Below are 22592 nucleotides of genomic sequence, written 5' to 3'. Positions count from 1 at the left end.
CATTTGTCATTAGTGTGCGTATTCCGCAGTATCTGTAATGGTCTTGATTTCATTCCAAGTGGAGGGAAAGCACCCATGGGGTTTTGGGTCAATGATGAGTTGTACTGGCTCTAGCCCTGCTTCTGGTCCTGGTCCAAGGTTGGTTTGAGGATGCAGGCTACACAGCTGCACTTTCGTCATTCTGCTTCTCGACAGAATTCTCGCCAGGCTCAGTGGATTGTCCACCATATAGTTTCTGGACAGCGCAGAGGGTCTCATCAAGGTCCTCGGGATACCGTGCCTGCAGCTCCTCATTGGCAACATAGTGGGTACCAGAGAACTCAGTGAAGTAGCGGCCCACTTCAGGGTGCCCAATCTCCAAGGGAGCCAAGTGTGGCTCCAGATTCTCTGGACAGCATGATGGGGAGAAAAAGATGGGAGTCATGCAAAAAAGGCCAGGCTTTGTACAGGACAAAAAACTGAGTGGATTGCTATTGTCTATAATAGTGTAGTAGGGGCACGTTATAAATGCTCAGAGTTTAATGAATGCACAAAATATGACTTTTACGCTACATTTTACTGTAAAAGATGAAATGAAATTTCTCAATCACAAATGCAAAGGATATACACTACGTTTATGCTTCATATTCAGACCTACTGAAATCCTTTGCAGCATTCAAGAAAGGGTGTCAAAACATTTCTTTTTAACTTCCTGAGCTCCTGAAACCTAGTTTGTTCTTTACCTCCTGCTACTTTTGCCTATTTTCCTTTTCATACATCACTTCTGAAAGTAGCTACAGGAAAATGTGTGCTGTGACAATGGAGATATTAAACAAATGAGCTGTGTTTTGATAATCAAATGTTTATATCTAATCTTGCTGTATGTTGTGGGATGCATGTAGCTTTGAAATCCATAAATTGCAATGATAATTACTCCTTTTATATTGCTATGTGCATCAAGATTAAAGATTACATGAAGTCAGTCAACAGGTTCACTGTTCACATCCTGTATAGTTGTGTAAAGTGATATGCCTGGAATGATGCTGGGAAGGAGAATGGAAAAAGTGGAGAGAAAAGCAGGCCTACCCTGGGCTGCATATCGGCAGGTGCCGTCCTGTACCAGAACATTGTAAAATGGCTGGTTTGCACCATTAGACAGCTGGTGGACCCTCATGGTTGTGATCCACTCCAAGCTCATAGTGCATTTTGGATCCCATCCATAGATCACACAGTTGTAACCAGATCTGGGAAAGAAAGACAACATATTTGCGACAGCATTTTGTTCCAACAGCCTCATTACAAGCTGAAAATTCCCAAATATTCTATGAACTGGAAGGGTATATAAACAATTACCATGCCTGAAGGCTACCTCGTGTAAGGGGATTTGTAATTTTTCACAAATGTCACACATTATGTATACTAAAATAATAGAGAATAGTATAAATGCAGCAGAGTTTTATAAATATATTTTCATGCTACACTATTACCTTCACTCTCATATCTAAATTTCTCATCTGCTTTTTCTTTTCAGCACCGTCAGAACACTTACATTATTTTCTTGCAAGCCAATTTTAAATGAAATTGAACTTGATGGGAACCACAAACTAAAAATTCTGAAAGCAAAACACAATCAGGGCTAGACATCCAAACAATGCAGCAGGGCCAGCTGATTTTATCGTACCACAGGGAGTGATCATAGTTAGACGCTACAACCAAACACTGGAACTTGAATAACTTCTGTAAATTTTGGGTGGTTGTAATATGTATATATTGTAACTTGAGGGGTACCTGTATATTCATTTAGCAGTATATTAGTGGAGAACAAAGTTGCAAGCATTTCATAATCTTGAGCGCATATAATGAAGCTACTTAACTGTCTGGTTGACTGGGGGTGGGGGAAAAATTAAATATGACTGGTCACACAGCCTGTACACCCAGTGAAGTGGTTTGCAGAAACAGATTGATGTTGTTTGTTGGACCCAGTTACTGCAATTAACAAGTGAATTGAAGGCTTCACGTTATCACTCTGGTTGCACAACACTAACCATAGTGACATGGTTTTCCGTCACGATTCTCCAGTGTGCCAGTTGCACTTTCACAACTGCCTGCTTCCAATGTGTGTCTTGTTGCTAACCACATTCTCGGCACATTAACACAAAACATCTGTGCTTAAGTTTTCTGTGTTCCATATACAGTTGGTCCTCATGTAACAGGGTCCTGCAAAACAAAATTCTATGCGCACACACACACCCTTAATGAAAAAGGCTTAAATTCAGTACAATGCCATTTTTTCCCTGTTACACAAATATTTTATTACCAGAACAGTTATTTTACTCACTGTCTACTCTTTCACTCTGCAAAGCATGAAGATACTGTGCTTCTTTGATAACAAAAAACAATTTGTACTGCGTACTTCCTATTACATTGATAATCTGAAGCAATCACAACCCTTGATGAAGGTAAATATAATATCACAATTGAAACAGCAGATTCAACACACACACACACACACACACACACACACACACACACACACACACACACACACACACAGTCTGAAACAGCTTGTCCCGAGCGGGGCTGCGGTGAACCAGAGCCTAACCAGAGCCTTACTTGAGTCACATGTCTTCAGCTGTGTCTCTTTCTCTTAATGTAATGCATAAATTGTACTTTTACAGACATGTACGTCACTTTGGACTAAAGCGTCTGCTAAAGAATAAATGTACATGTAATGCAAATGTAACCCAGCAACACAGGGTGCAAGGCTGAAGCGGGAGGCAACACACCCAGGACAGGATGCCAGTCCATTGCCAGACCTACCAAGCAGGACTTGAACCCCAGATCCACCAAAGAGCAGGACGCGGCCAAGCCTGCTGCGTCACCACATCCCCCAAATTCAATACTATTCTTCATTAATTTATCTGATGCTTTCTTAAAAAGCTACTTACAATCATTTGCCCATGTATGTATACACCTGGGTAGTTTTTACTGGAGCACTTCAGAGCAAATACCTTTCTCAAGGGTACTATAGCAGGTGTAGTGATCAAATATTTGTCAGAAAAACTACACAGCCCCTCTAACAGTGTAGTATCTGCCTGATTTGCACAATGAAAGACATAGGCAGTGATTTTGTGAACTTTTATTCTTTTCATCAAAACATCTATAGTATGCCAAACTGTCACCACTTCTCTGTCCAGGAGGATCCCTGTCAGTGAGTACCCTATGCTTTCTAGATAGGCTCTAGTTATTAATAAGTGGTTATTGATGAATTAATGAAAATATAATATTAAAAGACCGACCAGAAGTTATAAAATTTTGTTACAAATATATCATAAAATTTTTTTGGTGTTATCATTGTCATGCATAAAAATACTTTTTATGGATGATGTGCTTTTCATTCAAGAACCAATTATTACTTTCCCCATAAGAATTAATTGTCAGTGAACCGCCTCATAATGGGAATTCACAAAACGTAGTGATCTTACAGAATAAATTAACCCTGTTAGGTGAAGAGCCGGTGTATTACACTTTCATATAAGGTCTGCAATGAATGGCACTATGTTTACACATCACTTATCTAGTAAAAGAGTACTTTGCTTTGGATAGGTGTGAGCCAAACAGAATCACAGTAACAGTCATGGGCATTACTATAATATTTTTGATCCTCGGTGTAATGCACAAAAGTCCAATATAATAATATCAGAATGAGACTGTAAGAAAGAATGCAGTATGACGCAGCACTGTTTCTCTACAATTTACTGTACTGTCAAAACAAACATGCCGACACTCGGCTTCCACAGACATGAAGAGACTCGAAGTGCATGGACTGGCGTCGTGCATAAACAAGGCTTTGTGGGTAGCTTCTCCGACATCCTGACAAGGCACTGTTGCAGACAGCCTGACGCACGTACCTCTTGTGCTTCATGACAAGCCCCACGGAGTAAAGCACGTCGGCATGCACAACAGCACTGCGTCGCTTGGCTTCTGGCTCTGTGGGGTGCCTCTTGTGCTGGATGTGCTCCAGTGTGTGCTGCACCAGGTATCCCACAGCACCATGCTGGGAGGGGTCCAGGGCCTGGATGTGCTGCAGGATATCCAAGACCTGGCAGGGGTCCACATGCATAGTCACACTTTAAGGTTCATGCTGACTTTACCCCATGCACGCAAGTGCTGGGCTGTACTCACACTTTACACAGCTTCAACATACAGTTATTTATTCATATAATACACAGTGGAGCAATGGATAGTGCTGGTGCTTCATGGCTCCTGGGCTGGGCAGTCAGACACAAGTTGGAATCCAACCCAGCATTTGTGGACTTCCATGTTCTTCTTGCAGTGTTGATGTGTGTTTTATGTGAACTAGTGCCTCTAAATTATGCACCGTGTGAATCGGCATTCATGTATTTGTGTTACGTTGCACTGCGATACAGATGGGCGACTTTTTCAGTCTCATTAACCAATCAGAAATGATGTCTGTGGTGATTTCAGACATTTAGCCTTCAACAAGCTACCCATGTTCAACATCATTTTGGAAAAACAAAGTATTTATGAGCCTTCATACTTTTAGAGACAAAAATACATTTTAAAATTACCATAAACACAGGAACTCCGCAGGGCTGCGTGCTGAGCCCCATGCTCTACACACTCTTCACCCATGATTGTGTGGCCTCTCAGAACAACAGCAGCATCATCAAATTTGCCGATGACACGACAGTCATTGGACTGATAAGAGGCAATGAGTCGGCATACAGGAGGAAAGTGGCTGACCTAGTGAAGTGGTGCCATTACAACAATCTCTCGCTCAATGTCAACAAAACAAAGGAGTTGATAAGAGATCCATGGAGAAGGAGGGAGCAACACTCATCACTGCATATTGGTGAGACAGTGGTGGAGAGGGTGAGCAGCTTCAAATTCCTGGGTGTTCACATTACTGAAGATCTCACCTGGTCTCACAACACCACACATCTGGTCAAGAAATCACGTCAGCGTCTGCATTTCTTGAGAAGGCTGAGGAAATTTGGCATGCCAAGCCGAATCCTCAGAAGCTTCTATAGGTGTGCGATCGAGAGCATCCTCATCAGCTCTATCACAGTGTGGTTTGGAAGCTGCACAGTACAGGATTGTAAGGCGCTACAGCGAATGGTGAAAGCTGCTCAAACCATCTCTGGAATGTCCTTACCATCACTGGAGAGCCTATACCAGGCCAGAACCATCAGGAGAGCCATTAACATCATCAAGGACAATAGTCATCCCCAGCACAGCCTCTTCACACCCTTACCATCAGCAGGCGCTACAGGAGTGTTAAAACCAGAACTTCAAGGCTGAAAAACAGTTTTTACCCACAGGCCAGCAGGCTTGTGAACGACATCCATCCACTGCCTCTCCACCCATCACGACAGACACAGATTACCTGCTGAGGCTGAGAGGTGTCAACTACCTCCCATCCCTCCTACACACACATACACATCCACAACGCCAATAATATCAGAGACCACAGACTACCTCCGCATACCTTGCACACACAAATACACACCCCCTTTCAACTGCGAATAGACCAATCTACCTCTGCAGGACATTGCACACTGCGTTTCTTGGATTTTTGCACTAATAGTACACACACACACACACACACACACACACACACACACACACACACACACACACACACACACACACACACACACACACTTTCTGAACCGCTTGTCCCATATGGGGTCGCGGGGAACCGGAGCCTAATCGGCAACTCAGGGCGTAAGGCTGGAGGGGGAGGGGACACACCCAGGACGGGACGCCAGGCCGTCGCAAGGCACCCCAAGCAGGATTCGAACCCCAGACCCACCAGAAAGCAGGACCCGGCCCAACCCACTGCGCCCCCCCGCACTAATAGTAATTTTTGTAAATTTGTGATTTATGCCTTGTGTTTTCCTTTCCTCATGTCCTTACAATTTATGTCATAGGCTACTGAGAGGATTCACAGAGTAAGAATTTCATTGTATGGTGTAACGAACTGTTTACTGTACACATGACAATAAACTCCTGAATCATGAATTTTCACATTTACTAAATTTAATATTATTACTGTAATGCGATTTTTAAGTATCTATAATGCAATGTACATAATTTTAAAATTTTTTTTGGAGCATCCCAAATTAAAATGTTATTAAAAACTTGAAATAATGCCTAATTTGTATATAAACCTCATCCAGTATAACCAATAAATATATTTTCTGTAAAATCATGGAATCCGGACATGTTTCTTACAACTGTTAAACTGTTTAAAGTCAAAGTTACAGATGAGATTTAAGTAAAGTTTGATTCTTCCATGATGACTCTTCAAGAATAAAGATGAAGATGAGATGATTTTTATTCAATACTTTAATAATTTAAAAAAATGTCATTGGTTTCTCTTTAACCCCAATGACACCATTATTATTTTTATTATTTTTATTTTTTATAGAGCGCTCTTCTCACGCAGTGACACAGAGCGCTTTAACACAGGCATACAGCAAGAAAAATTGATACAAACAAAGAAGACAGTCAACTAATGGCTACCATAATGAAGAACTTATTATAGAGCTATAAGTATACCTACTGGCCACCGGGGAAAGGAACAAAAACTCCCAACTGAAGGTTGAGGGAGAAAAAAACCTCTGGGGGTCCATGGGCCAGTGGTTGCCCACCCCTCCTGGGCATTCTAGAAAGTAACAATTTGTAAGCCAGTGTTTAACAAGTAATTATAATGGTGGTAAATGGCATCTTGGATCCCCAGCTCGGCATGGAACGTTTATGTACCATGGATTCTCATTACTGTAACTGGATCATTTAGAAAATCTCGAGAAATTTAAAATGTTTCACCACTTTACATTACATTACACTTTTAAAGACATTACAGGGCTTTGAAGGATAGAATGATGTTGGCAAAACTTTCATTAAATCATCCCTGCTGTACCCACTGTGAGCAAAAATTCTACTGATTCTCATTCCTGTCGAGAGCATTTAAAGGTTAAAGGTTGTGTAGGGAGTTTAGCGCCGTGTATCTAGGGCTGTAAAGCCACCCTGGATGAAGTGCTCCACAACATACTAAACAACATACATTGCTTTTGAGAAAACCATCTGCTAAATGAATAACCATAAAAGTGCCAGTTGCTCTTACCCGTGAAGTGTTGTTATTAGGTAAACAGTTCTGAATTATCAGAAAAAAACCTGCTGGTTCACAACTTATCTGAGCACCAAAAAAATGCAGCTGGTTCATGATGTGTTTGATATTACTGCATTTTAACACATAAGTAAAATAACAAGCATCAAGTACTATGGAGGGGGAGTATGGGTGCATGTGTGTTTATGAATATCTATGCAAATAAGCAGAAATATGAACAACACTACTCCAGCCAAATGCATAAATTTTTAAAAGGGCCAGAACAGCGAAGTACAAAGCATGAAGTTCAGACACTTCTGAATTGATAAATGAAGAGGTAGTACTTTTTGAAAAGGCCATAGATAAACTGATACCGCAGCCAAACCATGGGTTTTATTATTAAAGCAAGTGCACATCTCACTTTTTCCGGCCAAATTCCCAGGTGGAAGTAGAGCCTGGCCTGTAGCAGCAAGTACTGCACATTGTCGGGGTTGATGGTCAGGTAGAGGTCCAGAGAGTCCCTCAGCAGCTGGTAGGATTTCTCGTTTCCCTCCCTGTAAGAAAAACATTCACAGGTGACTTTGAGGAATGGAAAGAGCTTTCGCATAATTTCACTTCGGAAAGGGAGGTGTCATACCACTCATAACTTGTACGCTGAGCTTAAATTATACTTTTATGTACTATTTATCCCTATGGATTTGTTAAGAATCTGACCGATTTTTTACTTTGTCACCAAATTGTCTCTTTTATATGACTGTCACAAGGCTTCGAGATACAGTATCTCGTATAGTTGGCATCATGAAGTTAATGATGACCAGTTTATTTGAATTTTACCCGCTTTTTTCAAAATTTGTACATATTTGGTATACAGACACACGTAATAATAGTAACAATGACTGGGAATTAAGTGTGCTGAAGACAACATTAAGCAATCATCTATGTTTCTTTACTGCTTTATTAACAATTATAAAGGGTCTCCCAAATTTGGACAGGAACACGAGAAAGAAAAGCTGTTTCAAACACATTCCACAGGCTAAAAAAAAAATGACTAAGAACAGTAGTTAAAAACAGGGATGATTCATTCTTTTAAATGTGCAAAAGTGCAATGTTTTGAGGGGGTGCAGTGGCGCAGTGGGTTGGACCACAGTCCTGCGGTCCAGTGGGTCTGGGGTTCGAGTCCCGCTTGGGGTGCCTTGCGACAGACTGGCGTCCCGTCCTGGGTGTGCCCCCTCCCCCTCCAGCCTTACGCCCTGTGTTACTGGGTTGGCTCCGGTTCCCCACGACCCCGTATGGGACAAGCGGTTCTGAAAATGTGTGTGTGTGTGTGTGTGTGCGCGCGCGCAATGTTTTGTTTTTTTTGTTTCGTTACCACAAAGCTTCTTTTATCTACATTTCCTTAAGTGATTCAAACAAATACATCCATTGGATAAGTTGAAAACACATAAGTGCTGAAGGCAGAAAAAAACATGACCACCAATGAAGCATAGCCCAACAGTACTGGAGGACGGAACATTCCAGGTCTCTGACACTTACTAAGAATCGGCTGATCTTCTCAACGTCACTTATCATCAACAGTTTGAAGAGAAAAGGCAGAGCTTTTATTTGAAGGTGAAACGCACTTTCTGATCAATTCAGAAACTGTGACTGGTGCTCACATATGGCCTATATCTGAATTACGTGTGTCTTACGGCAGCTAGATGCTCACCCTCGCTTGCCGATGTTGAGCAGGTTCCCCACCATCCTGAGGAGCAGCTCCGTAGTGCTGATGGAGCTATAGTAGTCGGCTGTCACCTGGTGGCCAATGAGATACTCGCACTCCTTTGCGCTCAACTGCTTGCCTTTCCCAAACGCGTCGATATACACGTAGTCATAGATATCTGTACTCCTGCCAAGACACAAGGCAACATCAGAACACACTGCAAGCAGCAGGGAAAACTAAGCATAATTCATTTCCATCCATCTATCCATCCATCCATTAATAATAACAACAGTATTTGTTAGTTCAGGGTAATGGACACCCAGAGCATATCCTGGAACTACAGATAATAGCCTTGCAACCATACACTCATTCACTCAGACACATAGTAAAGGCCATTTTAAGTCAACAGTTCTCCTGAAACACACGTCTTCGGACTGTGGGAGGAAACCCAAATGAACACAGAGCAAACATCAAACTCCACACACAGCCAGATTTGAACCCCAACCCACATCTGAATTCTGCTACTCATCATTTTGATGGAAAGGCTACCAGAATCCTGCTGCACTAATTTCTTATTGTACCTCATTAGATTGTAAGCATTGGCATGTCCTCTGGTGTGTCTTACATCATGTGGTTTAATGTTAAAAACATAATCAATTCAATTCAATTTATTTTTATAGAGCACTCTTCTCACGCAGTGACACAGAGAGCTTTAACACAGACATACAGCAAGAAAAACAAATACATCGGATAAGAAACAAAAAAGACAGCTGACTACTGACTATCATAATATAATACTTTTATAGAGCTATAAGGATGCCTACTGGCCACAGAGGAAAGGAACAAAAACTCCCAACTGAAAGTCAAGGGAGAAAAAACCTCTGGGGGTCCAACGGCCAGTGGTTGCCCACCCCTCCTGGACATTCTAGATTAAGGAAGAGTTCTAAGCCAATTAACAAGTAATAATGATATTGTTGCTATATGGTATGGTACGTCTCGTCCATCACGGCAGTTGGTCATCATCTTCAGTCAGCATGGGATCAAAGTATAACATATGTATATTTTTCATACCAAAGTGAATCTCTGGCAAACAGACAGACACTTAAAAAGGACACCATATTATTTTGATACAGTGTAAGGGTATCCTGTTTTAATGTACCACAGGACCAGAAACACATGGGTGTACCTATCTAATTAGGGCTGGCTCTTTATAAAATCTTCACTGAGCTGCTCACTCAGTGTCACAATCATGATGTCATAACTTAAATTTCATACTAAACCAAACATGTAAGCACAGAACTTACTTTTTACACTGTTTTGAACACTTGCAATAGGGAAAAAAGATCTGATATTTCTTGATATTTTCCCTTAAAATTAATAATTATTTAACACCTGAACTGTAGCTCATTTACATTTCGTTTCTATTTATCATCTTTGAGATGTTTCTGCACCTGTTTTGGAGACCACCTGTGACAATTTCAATAGATTGGACATGATGTGGAACGGCACACAGCTGTCTGTAAAGGTACCACAGTTGACAATGTGTATCAGAGCAAAAGTGAAGCCATGAGGTCAAAGGAACTGCCTGTAGAGCTTAGAGACAGGATGTTGTTGAAGCAGAGATCTGGGGAAGACTACAAAAAAATTCTGCAGCACTGAAAGTTCCCAAGAGCACAGTGCCCTTCATAATTCTAAAATGGAACAAATTTGGAATAATCATGACTCCTTATAGAGCTGGCCACCCAGCCAAACTGAGCAATTAGGGGAGAAGGGCTTTGGCAAGAGAGGTGACCAAGAACTCAATGTTTACTTTGGCTGAGTTCCAGAGATCCTGTGAAGAGATAGGAGAAACTTCTAGAAGGACAACCATCACTGCAACACTCCACCGATTTAGGCTTTACGGCAGAGTAGCCAGATGGCAGCCTCTCCTCAGTAAGACATATTAAAGCCTGCTCAGAGTTTGCAAAAAGGCTTCTAAAAGACTCTCAAACTGTAAGACACCAAGATTGAACTGTTTGGCCTCAATTATAAGTATCATGTCTGAAGAAAACAAAGCACCCCTCATCACTTGTGTAAAACCATCCCAACAGTGGTGGCAGCATCTTAATGTGGGGTTGTTCTTCAATGGGGGGACCAGAAGACTAGTCAAGGTTGAGGGAAAGCTGAATGGCGCAAAGTACAGAAATATTCTTAAGGAAAACCTGCTCCAAAGTACTGTGGACCTGAGACTGAGCCGAAGGTTCACCTTCCAACAGGACAATGACTCTAAGCACAAAGCAAAGACAACACAGGAGTGTCTTAGGGACAACTCTGTGAGTGTCCTTCAGTGGCCCAGCCAGAGGCCAGACTTGAACCCAACTGAACATCTCTGGAGAAACCTGAAAATACCTGTCCTGATGGTCCCCAACCAACCTAGTTCAGCTTAAAAAGAATGGCAGAAAGTCCCCAAATCCAGGTGTACAAAGCTTGTCACATCATACCCAAGAAGACCTGTGGCTGTAATTGCTACCAAAGGTGCTTCAACTATGTACTAAGTCAAGGGTCTGAATACTTATGTCAGTGTGATATTTAAGCTTGTTATTTTTAATAAATTTGCAAAAAATTCTACAATCCTGTTTTCACTTTGTCATTATGGGTATTAAGTGTAGATTGATGAGGTTGCAACATAAGAAAAAAACATGGCAGAAGAAGAGAAGGGGTCAGAATACTTCCCAAAGGCACAGTAGGCATGTACCTCTAGTAAAACAGGTGTGTCATGAGAATGAGGTGATTTTGTTGAAGGAAAATAGTTCTACAATCAGAATAAATTGTACTTTATTTTAACCACCCTTTAAGGCTGTGATCTCTACAGCTAAAAGGAATTGCATACAGTAAGATTTTTTTTTTTGCCGGTGTTTGTATCAATGTTTTTAATTCACATGCAGAGGTTAACTGTAGAATTAATAAAGCGTACTTGTGAAAAGTCCTGAATAGTACATGACATTACAATATCTGCATCCTACTTTTCTCAGGCCCTCAAAACCTCCTGGGACCTGATCACTCCCTACACCACAGAAAGAGTGCTATGTTTCTGTACCTCTGGCCATTTGGGATACAAGACTCATTGGGTCCAAAATCAAACTCTGTAGGTTCTTGGTTTTGGCTCCAATGTGAAATGTACTCCCTCTCTCCATTACAACTGCTGAATCACTTTCAACATTATGGAAGGGTCTCAAAACACAACTCTCACACTACTTCTCTCCTGATCACTTAACTGCTCCATCAGCTTACATCACATTATTTCCCATCATCAAGTCTGAGGCTCCCATGAATTTTATAGGCAGCTACTCATGTACTGCGTGTCAGCAAAAACAGCGGAATGACGGTGCTTTAACAACTGTGTGTGCGCAGCTAAAGCACTTTTATTTATTCCGACTTTTACATGGAGAAAAGCATCTGCTAAATTAATAAATGTAAACGTATTCAACTAAGAATACTAAGCTTACCTTCTTAGTTTCAACTGGAAAATTAAACACATTTAAAAATACTTTATACATGGCACCACAGTGTAACAAGTAAGATACAGTGGGCTGTACTGTGGGAGAAGCCTGTAGGGCCTAAAGCAGCTCAATGGAACTCGACCAACGGACCATACAAATGCAGTACCTAATTTGGAATGAAGTGCTGTGTGAAATAAGTCCAAACACTGAAAGCAATAGAAAAATGTACTAACATGCAGAAAAGCAGTAAAATATGGTAATTTAATCAATCCTGTAAAAATAAAAGCTGCTCCCAGCATTTAAACCCCCAATTCATTTAGTCCATAAAAGACGAAGAGAACCAAAATAATGCAACTCATTTCCATTTCTTTTATTCTTCCCTAAAGTACTTGCTTTGGTTCCCATGATGGTGCCAGGGTAACAACAGACAGTGTGGAGCACATGTGGCTTGTTTATTAACCCCCCTGACACGTGCAATCTGCAAAAATGCTGTCCAAAAACATTCTGCAGCCTCTTATGGCACTATTCACTGGTTCAATTTATCTCACCTCCATTTAAAAAAAAAAAAAAAAAAAAAACAAGCTGTTTTCTCTCCTTCCCTCCCATGAGATACTTCCAAATGAATTCCTATGAGTCTGCTATTGTGTCCAAGGATTTCTGAAAAGAGTTGTGCATTGGGGGAAGCTGGTGGATAACTAGCCTTTTGTTCCAAAGCAAATTCACAATCAGACCATGGATTACCACTGTGCTTAATTTTTTAGACATGATACATCTGTGCATAAATTTCTGCATCTACACACACACTTCAGTGTAAAATGCTAAAATCTTTTCACAAGCCACCCACAAGGCGTGTCCCCAAAAGCTTTTTGTAAAGGTCAAATATTTCATTATCATTATAAGAATAGTGATTGCAAATGAAAATGATAACATGGGATAAGGATTCAAACTTAAAAAACACACACAATATACATGCAATTCTGGATCCTCATGTTAAGAACATTTGAGTTATAAATTTCCAAGGATAAAAAAAGGTGACATTTGTGTTTAATTGTAATTTCTTCAATCTATTTTCTAAGACTTCTGCTGTGGAGTGAAAGCATTTCAAGAACCATTCATTAGATGTGAGTAAAACACACCCAGACAAAACAAACAGAATATTCAGAAATGTGAGACAAACTTCAATCCACAGATATATTTTTCATTCTCGGTAAGGTTAAATTAGTTTCAATGTGACAGCAGTTTAAAACTTTTTACATGGAATATCATTCTCCTTACATAGTCTTCCACAATAGCCTGTGCATGTGTCTCTGCTTATGTCCAGCCTTACCTTCTAGGCTGCTGGCACCAACGGAGCAGGAAGTGATTGGGGAAGTTCACAGGCTCCAGCTGAACACCCAGCTTTTGAGCCAGGGTCATATATAAAACAGAGAGGCTGATGGGAATTCCCATCCGGCGGAGTAAGACCTGGAAAAACAAGCAAGAAAATTAAAACAAAGGTGTGTTCTCAACTAACACGAGTGCAAAGCATAGACCTCCCCGTCTCAGTGCAGAAACTCTGTCTACATTCAAGAAGGGTCTGAAAACTCACCTTTTCCAGACTCATTTCGCCCATGATCTCTCAAGCTCATGTATGGTTTAAATGTTCATGCACTGTGACTTTATGATCATTCCCAGATAAGCATTTATACAGCCTCTACTCCTGTATTGTATGTAAATGTTTGTGTACCTTTAAAAAAAAAAAATTGTAGGAAGGTGATCGGGATCAGTCTATCCTGAGTTTTGTGCACCTACTTGTACGATGAACATCGGTGCATAGAGTGGAAAGAAACTAGGTTTACTTAATCACGTCTGCAACTATGTCTCTCTTTCTCCTAATATAATGCACAAATTATTTTCTCTGAGATGTACGTCACTTTGGAGAAAAGCATCTGTTAAATGAATAAATGTAAATGTAAGTGGACAGGCTACCTGGTGAATGTAGGAGTTTAGAGGGTTGTAGTAGTCACACTCATTGCCCTTGTACTGAAGTTGCTCATACAGGACCGAGTTGAGAGCACACAGCACCTGTCTCTGGAGCTCGAGGTCCTCCACCACAAAGCAGCCCCCTAGGAATGAATGCGAAACAGAGGGGTTCAGACTGCCAGGCTCCAACAAATATGCGTGCAAGGACCATAAATGGGTGAACGAGGAAGCGCTTTCACAGTGATCGCAACAACTATTCTGAGTCATTTCCCTGCGGTAGAGATTAGGACAGACCTTGATCTGCTCTCATGCTGGGGTGCGAGGGATTCTTTGTGCGCAGTGTTTTCTTGACCTTGTCTGTGATCTCATCCAGCTGGCTGGAGATGCTCTGCAGTGAAACATCTGCCAGCGGGTTGCAGTACTGGTCAACAAGAACAGCACCTAGCAAAGCCGAGCACAGAAAGAGGAGAACAGACTGTTTAGTGGACCTAGTAACACATGAGTCACACAAACCAGTCACAAAATAGAAGTACAGTGTTATGAAAAAGTTTTTACGCCTTTCCAGTTTTCTCTTTTCTTGCAGCTTGTTGACACTAAATTTAATCAGGTCTTTCTGCCAGTTCTTGTAGTATATGAACAGAAGCAGATATGGAAAAAGTGACTAGTTTTGTTTTTATCTCATCTCCTTGGTGTGGAAGATAATGAAATGTGAAATCAAAAGTGTGTAAAGTAACTGTTCCTTCACTGTCAATAACTGGTTTCACCACCATTAGCTACAATGACTGCAACTAAACCAGAGTCTCACAATGCTGTCTAGGAACTGCTGCTCACTCCTCCATGCAGGACTGCTGTAGCTCTGCAACATTTGCAAACTTTCCAGCACATACAGCTATTTTCAGGTCTTGCTGCAGCACATCAGGTCAGGACTACAGGTCTACAACTAAGCCATTCCATAACTTTCTTTTGTTTCTTTTCAGCCATCTTGATGTCAGCTTGCTTGCATGTTTGGCACTGTTGTCTTCCTGCACAATTCAGCTGCACTTGAGCTTCACCTCATGGACTGACAGCTAGATATTCTCCTTTTTTTCCTGACACAAAGAAGAATTCATGGTTCCTTCTGTGATATTAAGACTGAGGTCTTGGGGCAACAAAATATACCCAGACCATCAAACTTCTAACACCATGCTTGAATATTCTTTTTCTGAAATTATGTATTTGATTTCTGCCAGATTCAGTGAGGTCCACGTCATTCCATGAATATGGATCTGACTGTGGTTCAGCTGAGGTCCAGAGCCTGAGAAATGTCTGTGCAGTCCTGTCCTCACTGACACTCTTCAGCATCAGCACCTTTTCTCCACAAGTTTTCAGAAATTCCCCTTCAGCGTGGTTTCACGTGACTATCGATGTCCATCCGTCCACCCATCCATCTTAATTAACCACATGGGTCATTGAGGTCTGGAGTATCTTGAAATCACCGGGTACAGAGCTGGGTAAGGGACACCCTGGACGTGATACCACTCCATCACAGGGTCTGTGAATGTCTATTTTGCCAACTGGAGGACTCTAATTACCCCATTAAGCAGGGTTATTAACGCTGGGGGCAATTACTTTCTCACACCTATAACTGCAGAATTCATTATGTTCTACACCATGGAAATGACATAAAAACAATACTGATGTCATTGCTTCTCCAAGGCTCTATTCTTATGCTGCTTGAATAGACAAAATTATGTGATTGAACAATGTCAACAAGCTGCAGAAACAGAGAAATTTGGAAATACTTTCTCACAGCACTGAAACTCAAAAAAATTCAGACTGCTGCAGCCCCTTCACCTTCAAGCGCCGACTGCTGTTCTGCCGGTTGGTCCAAGAATGCCTTCAAGCTCCTCAGGATGTTTTGCTGTCGGAGGAAGTACAGAATTTTCTTTGCATAGTATTTCAGCGTCAGGCTCTTTCTGCAGGTCAGAGAACATTGAGAGGAATGAGGAAAACTAACCAACACTCACGCAGGTGAAACAGTCAGTACGGCAATATGGAAAGGACTGCACACAAGTTAGGGGACATTTTTCAAACAGATGCCATACTCATTTAGAGCATCCATAATGAAATTCACATTTATTGATTTAGCTGAAGCGTCTCTCTAAAGCAACTTACAATTATTTACCCATTTACACAGCTAGGAAATTTTCATTTTTATTAGTTCAAGGTTAGAACCTTGATTTGAACCTGGCTCCTTTGACTTTGTCCTGCAAAACAGGGCTTGGCTACTTTAGTAAATGCACATTACATTTTACATTTGTTCATTTAGCAGATACTTTTCTCCAAAGCAACTTCCAACGAACTCTATGTAGTGTTATCAGCCCACACACCTTATTCACCAAGGTGACTTACACTGCTAGATACACTACTTACAATGGGTCACTCATCCATCAGTAGAACACACACACACTCTGTCACTCACACACTATGGGTGAACCTGAACAGCACGTCTTTGGACTGTGGGAGGAAACTGGAGCACCCGGAGGAAACCCATGCAGACATGGGGAGAAGATGCAAACTCCACACAGATTGAGCAGGGATCGAACCCACATCTTTTCGCACCACCTAGGCGCCATGAGACAGCAGCTCTACTCAGTGCCACCGTGATGGCCATTAAGAGACTGAAGAGCATATTTCACTGAATGACTTGCACACAAGTAGCTACCTTATGAATTGAATGGGGAAACAAGACGTGCCCCATAACCCCAATGGAGTAACACAATTAACATGCACCTGGGAAGACTCACCTCCTGTCCGAGTTCAAGATGGAGATAAGCTCATCTTCGCAGAAGTGCTCTGGAGCTCCCAGGGACTCAATCTCAGCAAAGCTGTCCCCCAGAACCTGGCCCACACAAGGCTGCATGACAGATCTCAGTGTTAATGTCAATATGCAGGGCACATACCCACCAACATCCTATCCATTTACATCTTGCTAAATTACTGAGAAACGTTCAGGGCATCAAGTTAGGTCCAGCACTGTGATACTTGACATTTATAATAGGATAAAGCACTTTTGGGGATTGGTATTATGGGATATGTGCAGGTGAGTGATTTTCTGACTGGGTGAACAGCTAAAACAGATGGTGACCATTTCTATTCTGATGACAGTGTATGATGAAGGATTAAGATTGTCACCATAAAGTTGCTGATTTCAGTCCCAGGAATGTAATCCACCAAAATAGCAGTAAAATATCGATCTCAATAAATGGCCTATTCCAGAAGGGCAATCACATGTACAAATTCTCTCTTTCTCTCACACACACACACACACACATTTACATTTATTCATTTAGCAGACAGTTTTCTCCAAAGCAACGTATGTCTCAGGGAAAATACAATTTGTGCATTACATTAGGAGAAAGAGACATAGTTGCAGACATGTGATGTTTAAATAAACCTAATTTGTTTTCTTCCACTTTATGCACCAATGTTCATTGCACGAGTAGGTGCACAAAATTCAGGATAGACTAATCTTCATAACCTTTCTACCATTTTTTTTTTTTTTTAATTAAACAAACAAACACATCTGCACACACACAATAAGCAGTTTAAAGTCACCAATTACCTTGAAACACTTGTTTTTGGCCTGTCGTAGGAAACCAACGTGAACATGCAAACTCCACACAGATTGAGGAGGATTTGCACTCAAGGTAGAAGCCACACACACAGAGATAAGAGACACCAGCGCAACCTGCTATGCCTCCATGCTCCCATAACAACAGTACTAATGATAATTGCCTAATGTGACATAGTGTGCTTCTGGGATAGGCTCCGTACCGCTATGACCCTGCCTTAAAATAGTGAGTACACTGGACAACAAAATTTTAAGTTGTTTTTGTCCCACAGAGTGAAATAGGTGTGCTTTGTAGGACTTTTTACGCTGAATTCAGATCTGTTTCCTCAATTTTTCTATCAGGCAGAGTTTAAAAGTTACAAAGCAATTCATCCATCCATCCATCTTCCTCCACTATCCGGGGCCGGGTCGCGGGGGCAGCAGTCCGAGCAGAGTCCTCCAGATTTCCCTCTCCCTGCACACCTCCTCCAGTTCCTCTGGGGGAACCCCAAGGCGTTCCCAGGCCAGCCGGGAGACATAGTCCCCCAGTAGAACGACAGAGTCCCCAGTGGGAGCGCTTTCCAGCACGCCCTCCAGGGACTCCAAAAAGGCCGGGTACTCTGCACTGCCGCAAGGCGCATAAGCACAAACGACAGTGAGAGACCGTTCCCTGACCCGAAGGCGCAGGGAGATGACCCTCTCATTCACCGGGGTAGACTCCAACACATGGCGGCTAAACTGGGGGGCTAATAATAAGCCCACACCTGCCCGCCGCCTCTCACCCTGGGCAACGCCAGAATAGTGGAGAGTCCACCCTTGGTCGAGAAGAGTGGTTCCAGAACCCAAGCTGTGAGTAGAAATGAGCCCGACTATATCTAGACGGTATCTCTCAACCTCCCGCACCAGCTCAGGCTCCTTCCCCGCCAGTGAGGTGACATTCCAAGTCCCAAAAACCAGAGTTGGCGCCCGAGGTTTGGGTCGGCCGGGCACTCGGCCCCGACCACTGCCCAAATCACAATGCACCGGCCCCTTACGGTTTCTCCGGCAGGTGGTGAGCCCACCGAAGAGCGGCTCCACGTCATGGCTTCGGGCTGAGCCCGGCCAGGCCCCGTGGGCATAGACCTGGCCACCAGGCGCTCGCATACGAGCCTCCCCCAGGCCTGGCTCCAGGGTGGGGCCCCGGTGACCCCATACCGGGCGGGGTAAACGAAAGCCTTGATTTTTCCTTATCCTGATCAAGTGTTGCTGCTGTTATTATCAATTATTATTATTATCTGAATATCAGCACACAATAAAAACCAGCATACTCTACATCCCTCATGAGACCTAATCACCCATCCCTGGATTAGTTTTTCTGTATGTAATATTTCACAATGCAGAAGCCACAGTGATATAGCTTTATTTACTTAGCAGACACTTTTCTCCAAAGCAACTTAGAATGGATACTATGTAGTGTTATCAGCCCACACACCTTATTCACCAAGGTGACTTACACTGCTAGATACACTACTTACAATGGGTCACTCATCCATACATAAGTAGAGCACACTCTATGTGTCACTCACACACTATGGGGGAACCTGAACAGCACATCTTTGGACTCTGGGAGGAAACCCATGCAGACACAGGGAGAACATGCAAACTCCACACAGGCTAACTGAGCAGGGATCGAACCCATGTTCTCTCGCACCACCCAGGCGCTGTGGGACAGAAGTGCTACTCGCTGTGCCACCATGATATACATAGGGATAATAAACATAAGCAAATAATCATGAAAATATGCCTTACTGTACATTTCACCAGTGTTGGAATCACACGGAACATATTAGTGAGCTATTTTATAAGTCCCAAGTGGGTTGTGAAAAAATAAATGTCAGTCGTTCTAGTCAAATACACTGCATAGAGAACAAGAAAGGGATTTTCATTTACTGAAGTGTGACATGCAATCTGAAGATCATCGAATTATACTTCAACTCCCAGGTTCATGAACTTTTGAGATTTATGCAAATTAGGAAAAGCAAAGTTACAGTAAAAGGTTTGCATTTTTTGAACTGATGATATTGTTCTTCACTCCTAACCCAAGTGGACATTCATGCTGTTGATTAATGCTGCTATTTGTCTTTTTTCCTGCAGACACTTACAACTTCAGTGAAGAAGCGCTTAGAAATGGACTCGACGGTCCTCCTGATCTGCAGTCCAACTGCATGTCGTGTGCGATATTCAGTAAGCCAGTCCCACGACTCGTTCTGCCGGTAACTCTTCATTAGTCTCGGCCATCTAAACAGAAATGTTCAAAAGAGTGTTACTAGTTAAACCCACACACACACACACGTCAAAGTGCATATTTTACAGGAAATGATCATTGCCATCAAACAGAAGCATCAGCAGGTAGTGTTGTGGCTATGACTGTTACCTAAATATTCCAGGTTCAGACCCCCTTCTGCTTTAGTAACCTTGATCAAGGCAGTAACCCAGAACTGATACGGTAAAAAATTAACCAGCTGTAGAAATTCCAGTAGAAACTCACTTAAAATACCCTGTTGTACAAACCTAACACTGCAAGGCACTGTGAATGAAGGTACCAAGGTATCAAATGGATTAAAAACCTTATAATACATTGACTAATTCATCCAATGCTTTTCTCAAAAGCGACTTACACGGTTTACCTACCGAGAACTATCTACCCTTTTATACAGCTGGGTAATTTTTTACTAGAGCAATTCAGGATAAGTACCTTGTTCAAGGGTACTATAGTGAGAGGTGGGGTTCAAACCTGTAACCTTTTGGGTCCACTACACTACCAGCTGTCCCCATACTAGATGAATTTTTACTTTACATTTTTACTTCAATACTGGATAACTTCTCACACACTTTTAAGTAAAGGTCTCAATTGTTCTTAACTGCATCCTACTACAGACACAGTATCACCACAGTAATATTAGTTATCAATTAATTACCAAAGTTAGCAACCCTCAGAAAGACTACGGCCCACTAGACACATACCTCTATTTATTTAAATACATTCATTCAATCTTCTCCAAAGTGACTTGCAATTGAAAGCTACTTACACTGATTACTCTATTTTTACTGATGGGTAATTTTTAATGCAGCAATTTAGGGTAAGTACCTTACTCAAGGCTACTACAGCAAAAAGTGGAATTCAGATGTGACCTCCATGGAAGCAAGGGGTGCAGCATTAACTACTATGACACCCACAGATCCATAAATTAAATACTGACATTTGACATTACTGTAGGGGGGGTGCGGTGGCGCAGTGGGTTGGACCATGGTCCTGCTCTCCGGTGGGTCTGGGGTTCGAGTCCCGCTTGGGGTGCCTTGCGACGGACTGGCGTCCCGTCCTGGGTGTGTCCCCTCCCCCTCCGGCCTTACGCCGAGTTGCGGGGTTAGGCTCCGGTTCCCCGTGACCCCCTATGGGACGAGCGGTTCTGAAAGTGTGTGTGTGTGTGTGTGTGTGTGTGTGTGTGTGTGTGTGTGTGTGTGTGTGTGTGTGTGTGTGTGTGTGTGTGTGTGTGTGTGTGTGTGTGTGTGTGTGTGTGTGTGTGTGTGTGTGTGTGTGTAGTTCGGTCGGTGCCCGCTGTGTGGCGGTCTGGGGTTCGAGCCCTGCTTGGGTGCCTTGCGACAGACTGACGTCCCGTCCTGGGTGCGTTCCCTCCCCCCTCCGCTGCTGGATAAGGCTGCGGCTCGCCGCAACCCCGCTCCAGACCAGCGGTTGATGGATGAATGGATGGTTGGACATTACACTGTATGTGCAATTACGAAATTTTAGACCACTGCATTTAATCGAATACAGATGGGTTCGACGATTTACTGCCATCATTCTGCCTTGCTGTGAACATGTTCAACGATAGAGCTGCACACACATTGTGAGGCATGGATGGAGCAGTGGGCATCTTCTACAACTCATTTCATTTTATTCATAAGCAGGAGCTTGTGCACAGATATTAACTAGTATTAGCTGACACATTAATCCCAGGTGATTTACAGTGCTAGATACACAAAAAACGTCCGAGCACACCGATCGGGAGGCCGCGACACGGGGCTGCCAGCCTCACCTGCGCGCATATTGGTGAGCCCACACCTTGCCCCTGCCGTGACACACGTCGCGGAGCCTCCTGCAGCTGCACGCCACGCTCGAGATGTCCACGTGGCTGAGGCTCGGCACGCACAGGATGTACTCGAGCACCTCGGCCGGCAGCTCTGTCAGCTTCTTGCAGCAGCGGCGGCGGCAGCCGCTCTCGTCCGGAGCCGCACCGCACGCCGGCTGAGAGTCCGCATCCCCCGCGGCGGCCATCTTTACTGTTTACTCCGATGAGCTCATCGCCGCGCGCTCACGGGCCCGCCCCTCTCTGGCGCAGGGGGCGGCCGGTGTGGGTGCGCGCGCGTCATGCGCGTCATGCGCGTCTCCGTGCTCGTTTCAATTTTAATGTCGTGGTGGTAGTGGAGCATAGAGGAGCGTAGTGCAGAGCAGACAGAGGATAGAGTTCGTTCCTCAGTACACAGTAACATCCTTTTTTATACTGTATGTTGTGGAGTCGAGAACAGAGTGTGCACATGGTCGCATTGCAGTATGAAGGTTGTTAATCGAATCCTCACTCCAGCCTCAAGAATAGGTTTGCTGGTTGTACAGTTAGTAATGATACTAACTAGGCACCTGCTTGAACAAAACAGACACACTACTGTATAGTGTAGAATGATAATGGCGACACGATCCGCAGCGCTGTTACT

The 22592-nt window shown here is 42.9% G+C and overlaps 1 protein-coding gene across 1 annotated transcript; it reads right to left on the bottom strand.

The window, feature by feature from the left end:
- Positions 1–20: 20 nt before the first annotated feature.
- fbxo21 (F-box protein 21) lies at positions 21–22158 on the bottom strand. Its single transcript, XM_029256618.1, has 12 exons — positions 21920–22158; positions 19988–20123; positions 17041–17150; positions 16088–16209; positions 14549–14695; positions 14261–14397; positions 13620–13756; positions 8820–8999; positions 7536–7668; positions 3891–4081; positions 1066–1223; positions 21–387 (listed from the first exon to the last, which is right to left on the bottom strand). Exons 1-12 carry the CDS (start codon positions 22156–22158, stop codon positions 158–160), a joined length of 1920 nt encoding a protein of 639 aa, XP_029112451.1. The 3' UTR covers positions 21–157.
- Between the last annotated feature and the right edge of the window lie 434 nt (positions 22159–22592).

The sequence above is a fragment of the Scleropages formosus genome, chromosome 12 (assembly GCF_900964775.1).
Source record: "Scleropages formosus chromosome 12, fSclFor1.1, whole genome shotgun sequence".
Classification (NCBI taxonomy): Eukaryota; Metazoa; Chordata; class Actinopteri; order Osteoglossiformes; family Osteoglossidae; genus Scleropages; species Scleropages formosus.
This window is presented reverse-complemented; position numbering and strand designations above follow the sequence as displayed.

Coding starts and splice junctions, on each gene's coding strand:
- fbxo21 (XM_029256618.1), bottom strand. CDS start 22,158: ATGGCCGCCGCGGGGGATGCGGACTCTCAGCCGGCGTGCGGTGCGGCT. Junction 14,696..16,087: donor ACAGCAGTCGGCGCTTGAAG/GTGAAGGGGCTG, acceptor CGGCTTTGCTAG/GTGCTGTTCTTGTTGACCAG. Junction 4,082..7,535: donor TGGGAATTTGGCCGGAAAAA/GTGAGATGTGCA, acceptor GACCCCTGCCAG/GTCTTGGATATCCTGCAGCA.